Genomic DNA, 18313 nt, shown 5'->3' on the forward strand with positions numbered 1-18313 from the left:
CGACCACTACCACCACCTGTACCACGACCTGTTCCACCACCAGTACCACCACCCGTACCACCACCACCAGTACCTGTTCCACCTCCAGTCACTCCAGCCCCGCGGCCACCACCCACAGTGGCCCCCGTCACCGAGAGGAGAGGAGATAACTGAATAATCAAGTCAAACAGCAATAACTCAGCTCCAACGCTTGGGTATTCAATGAAAATGTATATGTACAATGTAAATGGTGTGTTTGACTGCACTGAGTGGGTGTCATCTAGGTGTCAAGTTTCACTTTGCGCATGTTGGACTAGAATTTTTTACCAGTGTTCTTTTTGTATAACTGCTCTCATAGCGCAAGTCAGGGATCCAAATTGTCTTGTGTTTGTGATGATTTATTGTGTTGATCTCGTTTCCCCCCCCTTCATTTTCTTTCTCGTTGATTATAATGTGATGTATTATTTATTATCTGACGATAAAATCCAAAGAATGTACAACATGATACTGCAAAGAAGTAATAAACACTGAGTCAGAACTTAATTATAGGTTTAACTCTTTAAGACCTGAGAACGCATCTGTGTGTCATTTTTAGATTTCGTTGGGCTATTCAAAAATAGCAGATCTACAAGCTCATAGCGCGGCACCGAGTGCCGCGCTATGAGCTTGTAGATCTGCTATTTTTGAAAAATCGTGAAAAATGTTGTGCAAATCTTTGAATATATATATATTTAAAGCGAGCATTTCTAGCTAAAATGTTATTGCTTCTGGGGATTCTACAAATGTCTTCTAAATCAGTTTAAAACAGTTTTCTGAAACACTTATGTTGCTATAATATTAATGTCAGTGTCAAGGAGCCCCACAACGATATGTATTTGGCTGCGGACCCCCATCTCTAAAAAAAATAATCCAGGGACCCCCAGAAGCAAAGATTTGAGTAAAAAACAATTGCTTTATAGATATATATTCAAAGATTTGCAAAAAAAAAACACGATTTAAAAAAAAATAGCAGATCTACAAGCTCATAGCGCGGCACTTGGTGCCGCGCTATGAGCTTGTATATCTGCTATTTTTTAATAGCCAAAAGTATAAAATATGGATAAAGTGGTTACACAGATGCGTCCCCCGGTCTTAAAGGGTTAACCTGTCCTCTGTTAGTCTAGTGAGGGCGGTGGTGACACCTGCGGGAATGCGCTGACGACACCCCAGGATAATATCCACCCAGTGGGCTTGCACACCACTATCACTGGATGAACACAGATTAGGAAAGGGATCAGTGCTGATCCCATAATACCTGGGTTTATGGTTCACCAGCAACCCTTGCTGTATTGCACAGTTACCCTGACTCAGCTGCCAGACATCTATCCCCATAGCTCTGGGAGACAGGAGGAGACTCTTCTGAGTTGACTTGTGATAGAACATTAATTCCACTGTCTTAATATGCCAATGTATCAAACAATGATGTTTTCAAGTGCCGATATCAAACTACTCAAAGGGTTACAACCAGCTGATATTAAAGAATGTATTATTTTCTCATTTGTGGTGTCATTGTTACTTTGGAAATGCTTGTTTATAAATTAAAACTCAAAAGTAAAACACCCCCTCTATAACTCCCTCATGTGCACTTTTGAAATACATGTTGCTATTTAGAGAGCTGGAATTGATATGATCACCATATCGTATAGATCAAGAACCCTGCACTAATCATATTCGTTTATTTTATTTTCCTTATTTTAATACTTTATTTTTTGTATCATATCCAGTATTATTGTTGTTATTGTTGTTCTGTTGTTGGTTAGCACAGTCTTGTCTTGACCTTGCCACACTAGCATTTCGCTGCTTTTGTACACCTATGTATGAGTTGTGACAAATAAACCCTCTTGATTCTTGATTCATGAGATTCTCATAAAAATCGCAGCTGTCTGAATTACCTCTGACATATTAGCCAACAGCGTACACCACCCAATGAGCAATCTTGATTGATGGGATACAGCGCCAGCTGTAAATATGTATCTAGCTTACGTCTGCCACCTAGTGCACTGGTATATAATTTCTGCATGATCAAGTTAAACACACATAAGGCGGGTGTGACCCAACCCAGCAATAGTACTGCTAGGTGACAAGGTCATCACTTTGCCCTAACCTGTGCGTCTGGGTTGGAACTTCAAACCCTCAGACATTTAAGCCTGATTTATAGGGGTGTGTGCGCGGGTGTCTGGCACCGAACATAACTGATCTACAAGCTCACAACACGTTGCAGCACAACACGTGAGCTTGTAGATCTGCTGTTTCCCGTACACGATACAGCGCGCATCAAACTATAAATCAAGCCTTACACTACACGTCTGACATTGTGCAAGTGTGGGCATGTGTGCGTGTCGACCTGTTCCCTCTCACACATATCCACATGCATAAGCACGCACCTTTTAAGTCAAATTAAAGGCCTCCTTTTTGAAAGATGTCACACATTCCCTATAATTGAAATGGGTTTGTTGTTGACTGCTTTGTGCAGTGCACACATTTAATTACTTTCATGGCTAAGTCTTATCAGATTAAGGAAGGCAACCAAATCCACTGCTCTTATCTGATATCTTATCACTTTGTTGTGTACTACAGTACCTTCTTTCATAAAAGACACAGTTCCTGTTCTATATTTGTTCAAAACTGCCACTGACTCTTCTCATGGAGTGGCCTCCAAATCTACTTCTCTTTAGTAGGTTTGTGCTTTTTTCTTGCATTTTTGATGATTTCTTTTTCGCTGGTTCACTGTGCAGCGCACACATTTGGGTTCACCATAATTACAGTAGTGAGACAATGACACATCAGCCACAGGTGATGTATTCTCGATAATAGGAAAACCACTAGCCCAGGCCTTTCTAGACATTACTCCATTACCAAAGGAAAACAGACAATTTAGGGTAATCAGTGGATTGTCTATGAACCAAATGACATGACTTTGTCTATGTCAAGCAGATGAGTCTAATTTTACGTGTTTTGCTGTTGCGTGATTGGTTGCTTTAGTCCATGTGCAGTTCATAAGGCACTGTCCACTTGCACACTGTTTCATTTGATTGAAGTGTTTCCAAGGTCTATGTTTTGAAGACTTGACATTCACATTGTTTTAACAAATTCAAAACATTTCAATTTCGTGAAGGTTTCGGAGATGATTGTGACAGTCATATTGACATGTCTTGCTATGACAGTGTCTACAATACCGGTATGTAGCCATATTTATTCTCTAAACCAGTATTCAATATGTTTTTCTTTGTTTCTTAACCTCATACATGTGTGATTTGAAAATGTGTGCACCGTAACCTCCAAATAATAAATTTTATGTGAGAGTGAGAGTGTGAAAATGGACCCATAAGGGTCCATTTTGCTATTTGGATACTACTGTGATCTACTTGAATAACACCTATATGGGTCAATTTCTGTCAGGTAACTCCAGATACAGGTCTTACACAGCAAACACACATCCCGGCTCAAAACCTTCCACTTGTGGAGGCCTCAAGCCAGAAACCTGCACCCCAAATCCTGGTCCAGATTCAGCCTAATGTGCAGCAACTCCAGCCTGGAGTAATTCAACAGCAGGGTCCTCAAGGTGGACCGCAATACCTGCTACCGATGCCACACCAACCCTGGGTTCCCCAACACGGAGTTCAGCTGATGATGCCCTACCAGCCAAACTTCCAGGGACCTCAACATGCAAACATGCCAACACAGCAGCAGCAGCAGCTGCAGCAGCAGCAACTGCAGCTGCAGCAACAACAGCAGCAGCAGCAGCAGCAGCAGCAGCAACAGCAGCAGCAGCATCCTCTGGTATGAGATAGGCCTAATAGATAGACATGATTATGATAATAATCATATCATATGATATGATTATGATAATAATCATATCATAATATGTTAATAATAATAATAATAATAATCAGCATCATTAATCATAATAAACAATTGTCTTCCACCTATTTAATAATAAACTTAATATGCTAATATACTATTTTCAACACAAATCAAGCCTTGTAGATGTCAATAACTATAGTAGTAACAAGTTGTAATTCTCATTAATACCATTTGTATAAGAATAAGAAGGAACTTATTTTGTGATATACATCATTTTTTTTCCACAGATGTATTCTCCTTATGGATACTACCCTGTGTTCTCACCACCACAAGGGAATCAGTTGGTGAGAAACGATTGACAGCTTTTCTTTATGGTCTAATAAAAAGCTGCATGCAGTAAAACAGATTGTTAAGTAATAATTCTGAAACATGTAAAAGTGGTTTTCACCTAAAGCCTCAAGTGAACCTAATAAACTGTGAGAGCTTGCCTGAGGGGCTCTCTAATTTTTTCTATAGTTTTCTTTTGTCCTTTTAGAATGTGCTGGCAGCATTTAACAAACAGAAACGATCTGTTTGCTAACTCTTGGCAGGGCTTTCATAACAGTTGCTTATTTGTTGGGGCGGGGGACTTTTGACATCAAAACTGTTCCACGTACTTTGTTTACATCAGCTATGCGTTGATTTATGACTCTGAGATCGAGTCTCACAGATCGTTTATGGCAAGTTGTCTGGAAAATGATTTAGTGCCACATATACAACATATGAAGTAATTTACTTCCATGCCTTGAATTTTCTCATGTTGCAAAGAGGAAAATTCAAGAATTAAAAGAACATGCTAGGAAATATTTTGTTTTGTTTTGTTTTGTTTTATTTGATATGGTTAAATTGCAAAAGAGAAAATAAAACAAAAATGTGTTTCTCTTCAGTACAACCCATATGGATTCCCAATGATTTTCCAGTCACCCCAAGTCCCCCAAAGTCCACCAAATCCACCAGCAGTCAGTCCAGTGGCACCTGCAGAAACACCCTCAGGACCGGGTGCTGCAGCAAACACACATCAACCACAACAGGTATGTTTAGGTTTTTAAACCTCACCCTGCCACTACTGCTCATCAATTGAAGAGAAAATATAGTCTACTGGACCAAATGATCTTTGGCTAAATCATCGTCAACATCATTACATTACAAATGTACATTACATTACATTACATTACAAAATAATTTTTACAAAAATTGTATTCATGTCTATTTTTCATCCACAGAATCATCATCAAATCTTATATATGTTTCAGCAACCAATGGTAAATACAACGTCAGTATTATAATAATAATAATAGCATATCATTTTAATGTAGGTCAAAATATGTCAAATTTTTTTTACATTTTGATTTGGTAAATAAGCTATTTTCACTACTATTGCCCAACAATATGACAATAAGTCATATGATAGTGCTGCCTGATAGTGATGACAGCAACAGCTGCCCAACAGTGACGATACATACAATTATCTAAGTTATAATTCAAGTTACAATTTATAATTTAGGCCTTTAGTAGACACTCTTTTCCAGAGTGTCTTATAAAAGTAGAAGCTACAGTATATATTATAAAACAACAAAATGGAAAGTGGCTATGGGATTACTCTAGGTGGATAATTTTTTACTCTCTGAGTTTGATTAACAGCAGATTTTACACGGCAGTGCACAAACATGCTATAGCAACTGATTTGAAGACATCTAGCAAGCTGTTTATCTATTTCTGCTATTTCTGGCTGAAGATGTTTCTTTTGTTTTTGTCAATTAGACTTCGCAATTTGGCGGTCTCAGCTCAGAGGAACTTGAGGTAACACATACCCAAGATCTTTATCTTGCCTACTGTGTTGTTGAAACAATGAACTCACTGAACTCAATAAACTCAACGACCAGCACTTGAATGAACTCATGTACCTCTCCGTTACAGGTGGCAGCTAGATTGAGCCAGGTGGGCATGTTTTTGCCAAGTGCAGCGGTGAATGTGCCTGTAAATGCTGCCAACCTACCCAACTCAGGACGGCCTAGCTTAAGTCTACCCGCAGCAGGCCTGCTGCCATCTATGGGTGGCGCCTCCCAGCCAGCACAACCTATACCAGGAATGCTCCCAGATGGTAATTCCACCCCTGTTGGCCTGGAAAGCTCTGGGCAGAACCCAGCCTCTATCCCAGCTTCAGTCCAACCCAACCACCAAACAAATGGTCGTAGCACATTATTTGAAGCCACTCCTCCTCCACTCACCAACTCCCTCCCTAGGACAACACGCACAGCCATGGAGATCAACGATATCTATCATCCCTGAGAAGATGCCCCAAAACTTTATGAAAAGGGCTTGTCCAAATACTGAAAATCAGGGGTGGGCAACCTTTTAAGGCACATGGTCACTTAACTGTTTTCCAAGGCTGGCGTGATCACGCAGTGCCAGACAGTGAAAACCACTATTGCTTTTTATGTCTAATTATAAGCTTCTAATTAGAATAATATAAGCATAGAACAAGTCAATAATGTTATAATGAAACCTAACAAATAATGATTAAATGATTTTAGATGAATAATATAGGTAAGATAAGTTCTGACTATCTGGGGGAGAACAGATTTATGCACATCAAACTATAATGCTTGTTTTTGATCAACTCAAATGATCACCTCAAAATCCCAATGTGATCACCTGTAGTGTAGATCAAGGTGGTTGCCCAGACCTGCTGTAAATGAACTGTTTTAAAGGACACAGAAACACTAATGATACTGTATTTGTCTTCTGTTATGTAACCATTTTGTTTAGCTACCATCACAATGGATTTCACAAAATGATTTATAATAATGAAATAGTGAATAAAGTTGTGATTGAACTATGACCTTGTGATAATAATTACATTATTATCACATTACAGTATAATGTATAATTCTCTATTCCTACTATGGTTTTGCCTAAGGGTTTTCATATCAGTTAGTACTCTACCTATAATATATTCAGTTTCTGTATCACCCTCACCATCTCCCAGTCCCACTGAACGAGAAGCAAAAGGTGTCAATACAGAGTGTGTAGGGCAGGCCCTATATAATTTTCATGGCAGTTACTGCTAGCTTCAGTCATATGGCTTTCCTTGCTGTTCCTCTTGTGTGTATGCGGTTGAAGTCTGGTTGGCTTTTGTTGTTCCTATGAAATCTCCCTATGTGCTTTCCCAGTGTAGTGAACACTTCAGATGAATGTCAGCCAGTTAATTCAGGGGTTCCAAAACGTTTCCATGCCAAGGACCCACAAATAGCCATAGCCTCTAGCTGCGGCCCCCCTGTGGCAAATGCAAATACATTCCAAATTCAAATAGCATTTGTTATTGTTTTAATTATAGCGGACCATGTCCTGTCTCTCTCCCCCTTTGACGCAGATAAAATATACATGAAAAAAAAAGTGATTGAGTGTTCAAAATGATTTTACTGTATAGTCAGGCAGTCAGCTCTTAACAGGCCGCTTGCATGGTTATTAAAATAGAAACATTTACAGTACAACTGTAGGGTTAGGGTTCTGTGTGAAGTTTAAGCCTCTTCTTCACAATATTTCACATTTTCATGTTTTGGAAAAACCCTACTACTCCAGACTTAAGATATCTTATCATTCATAACTGTGGTGCAGTCAGGTTTGAAACCAATCATTTATCTATCTTCTCTATACCATTCATCACATATGCATATAGCCATGAGTGATATCATTACCTCTTTAGATGTTATAAAGGGGTACCAGACAAGAGACAGGATGAGAAGACCAACCATAATTCATGTACAGTACATCTCAAGCCAAATGAATCTGTGAGATTCCTCAGGGAGATATGTAGTAGCTGCTACAGCATGCTCTGAGTGATAAAAGACAGTTGCTTGGCTGATCACCAATACCTGTCAAATGTTTAATGGACCTTTGTTTAGGAAGCAAATAAAAAGGAGCTGCTCTCTCCCCAGTCACCATTCTGCAACGATCTTTGTCAGTACTTGCACAGTGCTAGAAAAAAGGTAATGTATGATCAATTAAATCAATATTTTAATGTTTTTAGGGGAAATTTTAGATGTAAAAAAAAAAATGTGTTTGTTTTATTCTAATAATATGATTTAATGTTTTATTAGGATTGCAAAATATATATATTTTTTCGTGTTATTGGTGAGGTAGTTTGTACCACAGTATATTTAACTCATAACTCTGTTTGACAGATTCATTCAAAATGAAAGTCTTCCTGCTGTTCACCTGTGTCCTCGGGACTGCCTTCTGTGCTCCTGTAAGGAAATTATATTATTTTCTAATGCATTTCTGAATTATTATTAGTTTTTTATTTAGTTTCTAAATACCAACCTCAGATATTTAGTTTCAGCACTACTTAAATACTGTAAGGGCGCGCTCCCACCGCACTTTTATTTTACCTTTTATTCATGCTCTTGCAGATTTTTTTCAAGAATCCACGCATTTGCATTGACAAAGCATTGGCAGATTCTGCCCCAGAGGTAAAATAAAAGTGCGGTGGGAGCGCGCCCTAATAATGTATTATTAATTACAATTGAGGCATTTAGCAGATGCTATCCAGAGCAAATTACAAAAAGAAAGAAAATAAAAAGTGCTACACTAAATTGTATTTCATTTCATTTTCCCTTGCAGCAAAATTACATGGAGTTTGACTTCTATCATGCCACAGCTCAGGTAAGAGAAGCACCTGAGACCTCAAGATGAACACATTTTGATTCTCAAAGTGGGGTCTGGTGACCCCCAGGGGTCATTGAAGGAGTTCCAGGCGGCCCCCAGCAAAATGAGTTAATAAAGTATCGAAATAATTTAAACCACTTTAACCCTACTGTATATACATTGGCATTGCGACGAGTTGTGAGCTTGTAGATCTACTAGTTTCAATAAATAAATAAAAAATATATTTTTGAAACATTATAACAGCACAAATCTTGTGGCACAAAATAGTTTCAGATGGGGGGCTTGATAGATGTCAATTTGGGGGTCCTTGACATGAAAAAATATGTTCCTCAAGCTCAAGCGCTCTGAGCGAAATAGTTCTTAATTTGTATGGTATAAACTGCAAAATCCTGACGTAAATGAACACTCAGGAATTTGCTATGTATATTCATTTATTATGGCGTTCACATTTCGTTGACAAGTTGCACCAGATGGAAATTTCTCAGTGGATTCATACTTTTATAAAAACAAAATGTCTATATACTGTATGCATAATGAATTAATTGTATGAACGTGTTCTTTAAAGGCTGTTCAGGCTGCCCCAGCTGGAGTGCCAGTTAGAAATCTGGAAGTGGTAAGGGTCACATTTTGCAGATTTCCTTTGGATAGGAAATCTAGTTTTAAAACCACTCTTTTACTTTATCATCGTAACAAGTTATTGACTGTCAAATTGCATTGTGTTTCTTTATTATAGATCCTCCCAGTAGATGCCCTGGGACGGCCTGTTGTAGGAGCTGTGAGTTGTGAAATTATTCTGTTCTAGCCAGCTGTTCTGGTTATATTGCATGCAATGTATGTGTATTATGACACATGGTGGTTTACTAAATCCATGGTAAGCTACAGTATAAAGTATGAAACCTGACAATACCATACTGATGCACAAATGAAGTAATATGTATTAGTATGGTAGTTAAAAACACTTGGGCTTGAGTGTCTGTCTGTGAGCATCTGTGCGTTTGCTTGCATGTAGTCATGCACATGTGTGTTCATCAACAGACCAGCGGCTTTGTCAAGCAGAAAATTTACCAGGGACCGGGAAAAGAGAGCCTTGAAATTGTGAGTGACACCAGCTTTCCATTCATGAGATTGGAATCACAACACCATTAATTACAGTACATCAACAGTGTGAGCTCATTGCCTATTTTCCAAATCTTTCACATTTTCCAAAGCTCCATCCCTTCGGTTTTGCCCCGCCTGCACCAGTTGTTCCTGCTGCCCCCGTTGTCCCTGTTGCTGTTGCCCCCGTCGTCCCTGCTGCCCCTGTCGTACAAGTTGTAGTTGCCCGGGTAAGATTAAGTTTCCCATTTCCAAGGAATAACTTAGTTTTTTTTTTGCTGCATAAATATCAGCATGTAGGCCTATTGAAAGGTATACAGTATGTATAGGTACCATATGATTATGATTGGTATAGGATCAAGTACGATTATGATTATGAATGGTATAGGATCAAGTATGATTACGATTATGAATGGTATAGGATCAAGTATGATTATGATTATGAATGGTGTATAGGATTAAGTAAGTGCAACAGATCCATTTCCTACAATGAGAAAGGAGGGAGTCGGTCGTACACTTTGAGGTTTGGATTTGTAACGGATAACCATGTGAAATGTGCAAAATTGTTATTATTACTGGTTGAAACCCATACTTATTTCAGGCTCGCAAACGCAAGACTGATGATGATGATGAAGAAGAAGAAGAAGAGTAAAAATGTGAGTAAGCACAGCCTATTTGCACACTGATCCCCCCTCACACATGCACACACTAAAGTGACTTACAGCAAATGTCAACTTTTAGATAATATCTTTAAAATATCCTTGAAATTGTTTCTCAGCATATTTACAGAACAAGTTGTTATAGTGAAGTTTAACGTGTGTGTGTCTATGTCTGTGTGCGTGTGTGTGTGCGTTTGTGTGTGTGTGTGTGTGTGTGTGTGTGTGTGTGTGTGTGTGTGTGTGTGTGTGGGGGGGGGGGGGTTAAGACAGACATTTTACTGATCTTTGTGCTATTTCTCCTCCATATTCAGATGCCCAATGCCACAGCTTGACCACACGTGAAAGATGTCCCGCCATCGCTGCCTTTATCTACCCAAAGTAACATTTGGTGCTACACTATGATGCCCTTTTTCAATACAGCTTTTGAAGATTTTTTTTTTTTTGCTACTGTAATTCTGTCAAATCTGTTAGCAAGGTGCTTGATAATAAAAAATGATCAACTAATCTGTTGTGTTTAATTTGTATTTTACTGTACATGAATACCTTTCAGTGGCATTGAGGAAACTGCCCCAACCCAGTGTCTCTGTACAAAATAATGTAAAGAAACATTCTGTTTCCATCGGATTAATCAAATTTAGCAGAATATTGATCTTTGGGATCACTATCATCCATTTGTTCTAGATAGCAATAGTCAAATAAATTAACATATTGGATCAAATATATACATAAGTCATCTTATTACAAATTCATTACCAATATAGGGTTAATATAAGTTTTTGTACTGTAATCATTACTGCAATTTCATTACATGTAATCTGTAACTGTCTATCCTTGCAATTTGAGCACTTCACTGTAAATACTCATTTCACAAGCTTTATTGTGTATGCCAAACACACAGGCAGACCAACACAGTCATTGAATGGCTTCATCAAGATCTTAATTCACTTTTTAACTGCTGAGGTTTTGCATTCATTTACCATGAACCTGTCGACACACCTATTTATTCTGATATATTTTCCTCATACTACTGTAATAGACATACTACTAATACTCAGGTGAATGAATGACATGTTTGTTCTGCTCCACTAGGTGGTGGTAGTAGGCTGTCATGTTTTCTAAGGATTGCGTTGCCATCCAGCAAAAGACAAAACAACTAAAATTGGGCCAGATACTATTCTTTCTGGTTATTGTGTCAAAATACCACAGTGGTGCAGCCGCAGTACAATAAATATCCATGGTATAAATACAGTATGCCACAATTTCCGGAATAAGGAGTAAATTATGCTGAGGCGTTCACCCTACTAGACAGTATAATCAACCAAAGGCTGCTATTACACAAAATGTGGATTTGACCACTGGTCATTTACTAAAGCACAAGACTAGACACCCATAACTAGTCATTGGGTAACGTCACAACCATTTGTTCTGATTGGCTCTGAGATGAACGGACAACCTTTAAAAGCCAGAATATCTCAGTGGAGAATATGAAGGACTGACTTTCATCCCCATCTGTACCCTCATCCTCACTACCTTTATTGCAGAAGGTGAGATATCAACAACTTCAAAATAAGTAAATGACATTGTATGCGGTTTGGTAGAGAAATATGCATGCATTTGGTTTTTATTGCATTACATTGTTTTCTATATATATGTTCCATGTAACTGATTGCGAATTCTATCTGCAGCTCTTGCAGAATTCAGTCAAAATGAAACTTGCCATCTTGTGCCTTTGTCTGGCCAGCACAGCCTCTGCTGCACCAGTAAGTTAAAGAGATAGACATGGCTGTTGACACTTTCATGAATTTGCCTCAATAGAGGGGGGGGGGGGGGGGGAATGTAATTTGAATTAACCACATTGTCTTTGGGCAAATATTTCTCCCTCCACCATAGTTCCTACATTACCTACCTCATTTTGGTGGCCCCAGACAAGGACCACCCACACAGGTAATGCACATTCTGTTTAGCGTTTTATTCTTTCTGTACTCCAATCTTCATTCATGTAGGTCATTTTGCGACTTAGGTGAATAAATGCAGAAAGATTGCTCTGTTGAATACATTTCTTTGTGATGCTTGCATATGATAATTTTTGCAGTCTATAATGTATGGCTTCATTTCCTCGCAGGTTAATAATGGTGCCTACCCAAATTACCCAATGCCTCAAATATCACCTGGAATGGCTCCCATCAGCATGGAAATAGTATGTTTCTCACCTGTTTCTCCCAGTTAGTTATTGACTCTAAGGACTGGAAATGGGATAATATATCATACATGTTTACACTTTCAGAGTGAACCCCTCAAACCCAGGCATCCCTATTATGGGAATGTTATAATAGGTGAACGAACATCTGGTTAAAATAGGCGGACATTTGGCAAAAAATAGAAGATCTACAAGCTCATCAACATGTCACGAGCGTGTAGATTGGCTATTGATGTGATATTGATGTACTATTGATGTAGTAGATGGGGTTTAAGTGGTTAAATTATCGCTCCAGATGTTGCTGTGCACTTGATTGATGTGTATATTGTTCTTGAAGAGGCAGTAAATAACATCTTTCATTGATCTGTAGCAGTGTATGATGCTGTCACACATGTCACTCACGATCTCAATTATTTGCTCTTTTAAAGGTGTTTCCACACAGATTTGGCGGTGGTGGAGGCCCCTCAATGCCTGGACAGGTTAACATGGCATACAAAATCTCCCTGAACACACATGACTTTGACAAATGAGAATTTAAAAGCTTCCCCTAATTACTCCCCCCATTCATTCATTTTCAACTTGTGTCATCTTTCTTTCTTTCTGTAGTCCTTTCCCTCTCAGGCATACATCAAGTACTCCATACCCCAGGCACCAGGAAGACAGAGTGTGGAAATTGTAAGTGTTGGTTTACCCCCTGAGATTAAAGAGATTACAGGCATTATTGTACCTGAAAAGCACAATTTCTTTCAATTATTGCTCAAGGATACGTGATATGCCCAATTTAGAACCTGTTGAATCATGACTTATCACTGACTGCGCACATGGACTTCACAAAATTATACTTCTGCAAATGTCTGTTATTGACTAAATGTATATCAACTACTATAATGTCTTAGTTTTGCATAGATCATATCAGTTCACTGCTTCAAATTAGAAATTCCTCTGTGGTGAATGTATCTGAGGAAACATGTTTTACTCAGTGTTCCTGCCTTTCATTTATGTACTCCTATCCTTTCTTTTTTCAAGTACTACCCCTATGACTTCAACAAGCATCAGGTAAACGTTTCACCTGAGCAGATACAAATATTCACTCACTTCTGCAGTGTCTTAGATACCATGTTCAAGCTATTTACTTTTGTTTCAGATCATACCAAACATGCCACCAATGCCACAGCTTCCAAATGTAAGACACAACCCTCTCCAGATTCATACAGTATGTGACTCCTTTGAACCTTAGAATAAGTGTTTAATTCACTGATCTGTAATTGTGTTTTTACAGATCTTCCCATTTGAATATCCTCCCCAAACTGTACCCCAGCAAAGGCAGCAAACCCCTAATGTGAGTAAAGACATTGTTTAATTTGAGGCCAGAGGTGAGATTAGATTATTGCACTACGTGTTTTCATATCTTCAAGTGCTCTCTTCTGAACCCACTGTCTTTGTTTTTCCAGGTTGCTACTTTTGCTGATGCTAATCCACCTCAGTCCCAGGCTCCTTTACAACCAGTTCCACAGGACCAGCCTGTGCAGGCAAGCCAGGTAAGCATCCAGTCCTATTCATTTAAATGTATGTGTTCTAACTATACATTGTCATACAGACAGCAATCCTACTGTGTTTCACCCAAAAATCCCAGTTAGAGTGAATAACACACTGTATGAAAGTATGCAAATTGTCCTTTTCTTTTAAGATTAGCTCTTCAGTGTAATGCCTTTTTGTTAATAGTATATTTCTTTTAAATATTTATTTGTCTCTGCAGGCTCCAGCCAAACAACAAAACATGGACACACAGGATGCAAGACTATTCCACCAAGGTTAACATTTTGACAACTGCAATGAAATAAATGCTGTTTATTCACAGGCAGATTGAGATGGTTTTATATGTATTTTTGCCTGTATGCAGGCAATTGTTAAATCTATGCTAGCAAAGGCTCAAACAAGTACCCTGCATCTGTAGACTGCCACTGAGATTAATCTGCGGAATAAACCATTACAAGATCACATAGCATGAAGCTTTTGTCTGAAGAAGCCCAAAGAATTGCCAGCTTCCTCCATTAGTCTCGATAGATGAAAGCAAACCCGCTGTGGACCTTTTGACTCCTTTATGTAATAGATAAATGCAGCACTGTATAATGTACATTATATCAGAAAGAAAGAACCTCTGCAAACTTTAATGTCCATTTTGAATGTCTCTCTCAAATGTACTTTTCTTAGAGAATTAAAATCTACATTTTCAAGCAACATTTCAGCCTTTATTTTCATATTGTCTATCATTGATACATAAATTAACCAGATATCCTTTGATGAAATGAGCGCATAATTGACACTTGCTCGAGGAAAGCTTCCACGCTGTGAGATGTGACATTGTAGCAGATACCGTAGGGTACCTCAAACAGACTGCTGGTTTAATCCTTCTTCTCCTCATCCTCTGCCCTGAGGGTTGGGGCCAGTAACAACAGATCTTTCCCATCTGCACTCTCACACTTGTCTCTCAAAAGATAGACTGATAGACAGGCGCCATCTTTAAAACTATTTATGACTGTCTCCCCTTCACATGGCTCTCTTGCCTCGAGCTTTGTATCACATACATTTCTCACTTCTATTACCTGCAGGTAGTAGCAGTTGTCAGCACAGGTTTGAAAGGGCCTAATTTCACTTGTCATGTGCTATGATGCCATGATGGTCATAGTCCTGCACACATGCAGGCAAACGTGTGCGTATGTCGTTAAATAATTAGTTTTTTTAATGACAATGGCGTGTGTGTGTGGGTATGTACAGTATGTGTGGGGGGGGGGGGGGGGTAGTCAGTGGGATTTCTGTAAACCTCACAAGTTTCAAGAAAGGGAAAGAGTACTCATTGCTACTGTGTGTTTGTTCAGGGGTCTCCATGTCTCTCCAGGTCTTTATTAAACAGAAAATGCCTTTTCAGGATGGTATACAGTATCAGTTTGTCCAATCAGGATAGAGAACTCACACAGGATACAGATTAAACAAGGGAAATTAGAAGTGATGACACAAAGAAGTAAACAGACAAAATTGGAACTGAAACACTATAAAATTGACGCTGATAAATGGGCACTCTCTCCTGCTCCTGCTTGGCAATAACTTTTCAATTAAAACCTGCATCCATCTTGTCCTACTGATATTGTCCCACCATGCCCTTTCAAGGAAGTCTGGCAGACTGTTGGACCCAATGTCCAACTAATTATTAATCAATTCAAACTTTATTTCAGACCCAGGGAGATCCATATCACAATTATACAACACAACACAATAAAATAACAGAATACATAAATTTAAAAAAACATTGGCGCACAGACATGTGTGCCAATGGTTCCATAGTCTAGAGGAGAACCTGACAGAACTGCGTGTAGGGTCCGTTATGACAGCGATTATGTCATTTACTGACCCAGATGCTCTACACATAAACCTGTACATAAGGTTACGTAGCACAGCAGAGCAAGTGGGTACCCCAACACGAACAAACATCTGGCTTGCACTGGACCTTCTTGGAGCTCTCAGCAGCAGCCTCATGCAGTCAATACACTGTGAGTCGTCTGATGCTGCCTTGCCTGTAGCGACACCAAAGGTGGACAGTATACAGTGGTGTCCAAAAGGATCTAAAGAGAGATCTTCACAGGTACCGAGCACATGCTAAATTACGACACAGTATGTTCGCTTGGGCATACAGCTTCCGCCGCTGTCCTTGTCATCTGAAAGGTCTTTGGAGATAATATAAATAGGCCCAAATAGGTAATCTCACTGCACACACTAAGGGCAGTGCCAGCCAGATAGAAGTCAGAAAAGGTGGATTGTCTGTCTTCTGTCTCCTACTTCGGACAATCATCCTCTTACTCTTTTTAGCATTGTATTTTATTTTATTAATTGTATTAAAATCAAAACCATACTGTGAGCATATCCTCAGTAGCATATCGTAGTCTTGCACACGCACACGCACACGCACACGCACACACACACACACACATATACTCCTCAATCAAAATGTTTGCCACAGACAAATTGAGTGGTGAATAATATTACCAGAAACGCATACATTTTTAGATCTAACCCTAAATGTATGCTAGTCCAGTAGACAGGATGGAAAACACATGCTGCGTTTTTAAAGAGGGAGCCCTTTGCACTTTATTTTATTAAGACAGTAAGGAAAGCTGAGGGAAGGCGTAGATGGAGCAATTTGTAACCCATGTTTCAAAAATTGCTTTAAAAGTAAAGTTTGTTATTATTATTATTTCCATGGCCATCTCTGTACTTTTGTCTACTTTCTACTTCGCCTTCTTTCTAAATTGAACTGATAGCTTTGAACTTTTCAAAGCATTAAAGACATCAGAGACAGTGAAAATAATTGTCATATTGACATCATCCTCCGGTCATTATTAATATAAGCTTAATAAACAGACAGGGCTCAGACAGATTTTTCCAGGCCCAGTCATTAGGCACATTCTGTATCTGCCACCGTTTGATAAGTGGTTTAACAAGGTTTGAATACCTGTCTGGCAGTGTCTTTATTAGAGTGATAACGTAAAAGGGCATTTGGGAAGCCCAGCCCTCCTGTTAAATTAAGTTAAAATCAGGTCATTCATTGGCACGGAAGACTTTTTTTGGAATGGTTCACGGCAGTAGCGTTTCTGGGTGTACTGTCTGGCACCCTATAGGCTAGCGGATCTTAAAGTGGGGTCTGGGGACCCCCAGGGGTCTTTGAGGGGGTTCCAGGGGGTCCCCAGAAAAACTGCTTAATAGCATCAGAATCTGTTTAACCAGTTTAAACCTTTTTTATACATCAGCATACAACAATGGACAGCAGGCATCTTGTCTTGATCAGAGTGCCTGTTGTGAATATGAACAGTCTGGAAAATCCAATATCATGATGATGATGATGAGAGACTTTTGTATTCTGATTTGATTCGAGTAACGAGGTGACCTATGATAAGGTAGTAGAGTAAAAGAATATTTTCTTATTTTAAATGTATTGAAGTAAAAGTGAAAGTTGTGATGAATGGGCTATAAACTCAAGTATAGAAGTATTGTAACAAAGTACTGGTACTTTTGTTAGTTTACACCACTATCTCTGCATTCATTAAATCAGTGTCCTACCTATTCTGAAGAAAACCTAGAGACGGGGCTGCAGACATGGCCAAGTCTTGACATGTTTGTCCGTGTATAGACCCCTGGGCCAGATGTTAGGGCCAAACCTCACCTAACCTGAGGCTTCTCCACTATGGCATTGGGGAATTAATCATGTGTCTGCCATCCCTTACACGTACACCTTGACTGCCGAGGTGTAGGTCCCTCCACCCCACACTGTGGGGAAGAACTGTCTGGAGGGCTTTTGTCCAACCCCCTCACCCAACCCCCTCACCTAATCCCCCTAGTGTGCAAGTGTGTTCTGTAGAGAATTGTTTGAACCCTCAACCCTTTTCTCTCTCCTCCCCCTACAGTCTAACTGTGGCTATACTCTTACCAGCCTGTGCTGGTGTGCAAGGGTATTTTATGTGTTATAGTAGGCTACTTGGGCTCTACCTTTTTCAACAATGTAGATTGTAATTAATAAAACAACTTAATTTAAAAGTAATTTCAATTTGATCTGTGACTTTGGCCGATCCTAATGTTTTAATCCAGTTTAAAATAATACACTTTGGTCATCTTGACCTTTCTTTACAATTACGAACCCGTGTTGTCATTCAGATCCGTTACCTTAGTACTTTTAACGGATTCCTTGGGTGAAACTCCCAAGGTGGTGTAGTATTGCAAACTATTAATTGTCTCCGCCAGGCCGAAAGGCATGGCGAGAGAGTATGTTTTCGCCCCTGTCCGTCCG

The 18313-nt window shown here is 39.2% G+C and overlaps 3 protein-coding genes across 3 annotated transcripts; all 3 read left to right on the forward strand.

Moving 5' to 3' along the window:
• The first annotated feature begins 3029 nt into the window (after nt 1-3029).
• ambn (ameloblastin) lies at nt 3030-6703 on the forward strand. The gene is made up of 7 exons (XM_080418122.1): nt 3030-3196; nt 3418-3798; nt 4110-4166; nt 4749-4892; nt 5085-5123; nt 5623-5661; nt 5779-6703. The coding sequence occupies exons 1-7, from the start codon at nt 3143-3145 to the stop codon at nt 6148-6150; spliced, it is 1086 nt and encodes a 361-aa protein (XP_080274248.1). The 5' UTR covers nt 3030-3142; the 3' UTR covers nt 6151-6703.
• A 1107-nt stretch (nt 6704-7810) lies between these two features.
• Nucleotides 7811-10787, forward strand: scpp7 (secretory calcium-binding phosphoprotein 7). Its single transcript, XM_080418449.1, has 9 exons — nt 7811-7850; nt 8046-8110; nt 8485-8526; nt 9095-9142; nt 9263-9304; nt 9565-9624; nt 9738-9854; nt 10226-10280; nt 10595-10787. The coding sequence occupies exons 2-8, from the start codon at nt 8057-8059 to the stop codon at nt 10274-10276; spliced, it is 414 nt and encodes a 137-aa protein (XP_080274575.1). The 5' UTR covers nt 7811-7850; nt 8046-8056; the 3' UTR covers nt 10277-10280; nt 10595-10787.
• A 961-nt stretch (nt 10788-11748) lies between these two features.
• On the forward strand, nt 11749-14718 carry scpp5 (secretory calcium-binding phosphoprotein 5). The gene is made up of 11 exons (XM_080418323.1): nt 11749-11827; nt 11969-12043; nt 12174-12227; nt 12406-12480; nt 12909-12959; nt 13087-13155; nt 13507-13536; nt 13625-13663; nt 13760-13819; nt 13932-14018; nt 14237-14718. Exons 2-11 carry the CDS (start codon nt 11990-11992, stop codon nt 14294-14296), a joined length of 579 nt encoding a protein of 192 aa, XP_080274449.1. The 5' UTR covers nt 11749-11827; nt 11969-11989; the 3' UTR covers nt 14297-14718.
• Nucleotides 14719-18313: the final 3595 nt, after the last annotated feature.

This window comes from Gymnoscopelus braueri (assembly GCF_963280865.1).
Source record: "Gymnoscopelus braueri genome assembly, chromosome: 2".
In the NCBI taxonomy this organism is placed as follows: domain Eukaryota; kingdom Metazoa; phylum Chordata; class Actinopteri; order Myctophiformes; family Myctophidae; genus Gymnoscopelus; species Gymnoscopelus braueri.

Excerpts from the sequence above, each read along its gene's own strand:
- scpp7 (XM_080418449.1), top strand. The coding sequence starts at position 8,057 with ATGAAAGTCTTCCTGCTGTTCACCTGTGTCCTCGGGACTGCCTTCTGT. Across the intron at positions 8,111-8,484 it reads GGACTGCCTTCTGTGCTCCT|CAAAATTACATGGAGTTTGA; the intron begins GTAAGGAAATTA and ends TTTCCCTTGCAG. Across the intron at positions 9,143-9,262 it reads CAGTTAGAAATCTGGAAGTG|ATCCTCCCAGTAGATGCCCT; the intron begins GTAAGGGTCACA and ends TCTTTATTATAG.
- ambn (XM_080418122.1), top strand. The coding sequence starts at position 3,143 with ATGATTGTGACAGTCATATTGACATGTCTTGCTATGACAGTGTCTACA. Across the intron at positions 3,197-3,417 it reads TGACAGTGTCTACAATACCG|GTAACTCCAGATACAGGTCT; the intron begins GTATGTAGCCAT and ends AATTTCTGTCAG. Across the intron at positions 3,799-4,109 it reads AGCAGCAGCAGCATCCTCTG|ATGTATTCTCCTTATGGATA; the intron begins GTATGAGATAGG and ends TTTTTTCCACAG.
- scpp5 (XM_080418323.1), top strand. The coding sequence starts at position 11,990 with ATGAAACTTGCCATCTTGTGCCTTTGTCTGGCCAGCACAGCCTCTGCT. Across the intron at positions 12,044-12,173 it reads GCACAGCCTCTGCTGCACCA|TTCCTACATTACCTACCTCA; the intron begins GTAAGTTAAAGA and ends CCTCCACCATAG. Across the intron at positions 12,228-12,405 it reads GACAAGGACCACCCACACAG|GTTAATAATGGTGCCTACCC; the intron begins GTAATGCACATT and ends ATTTCCTCGCAG.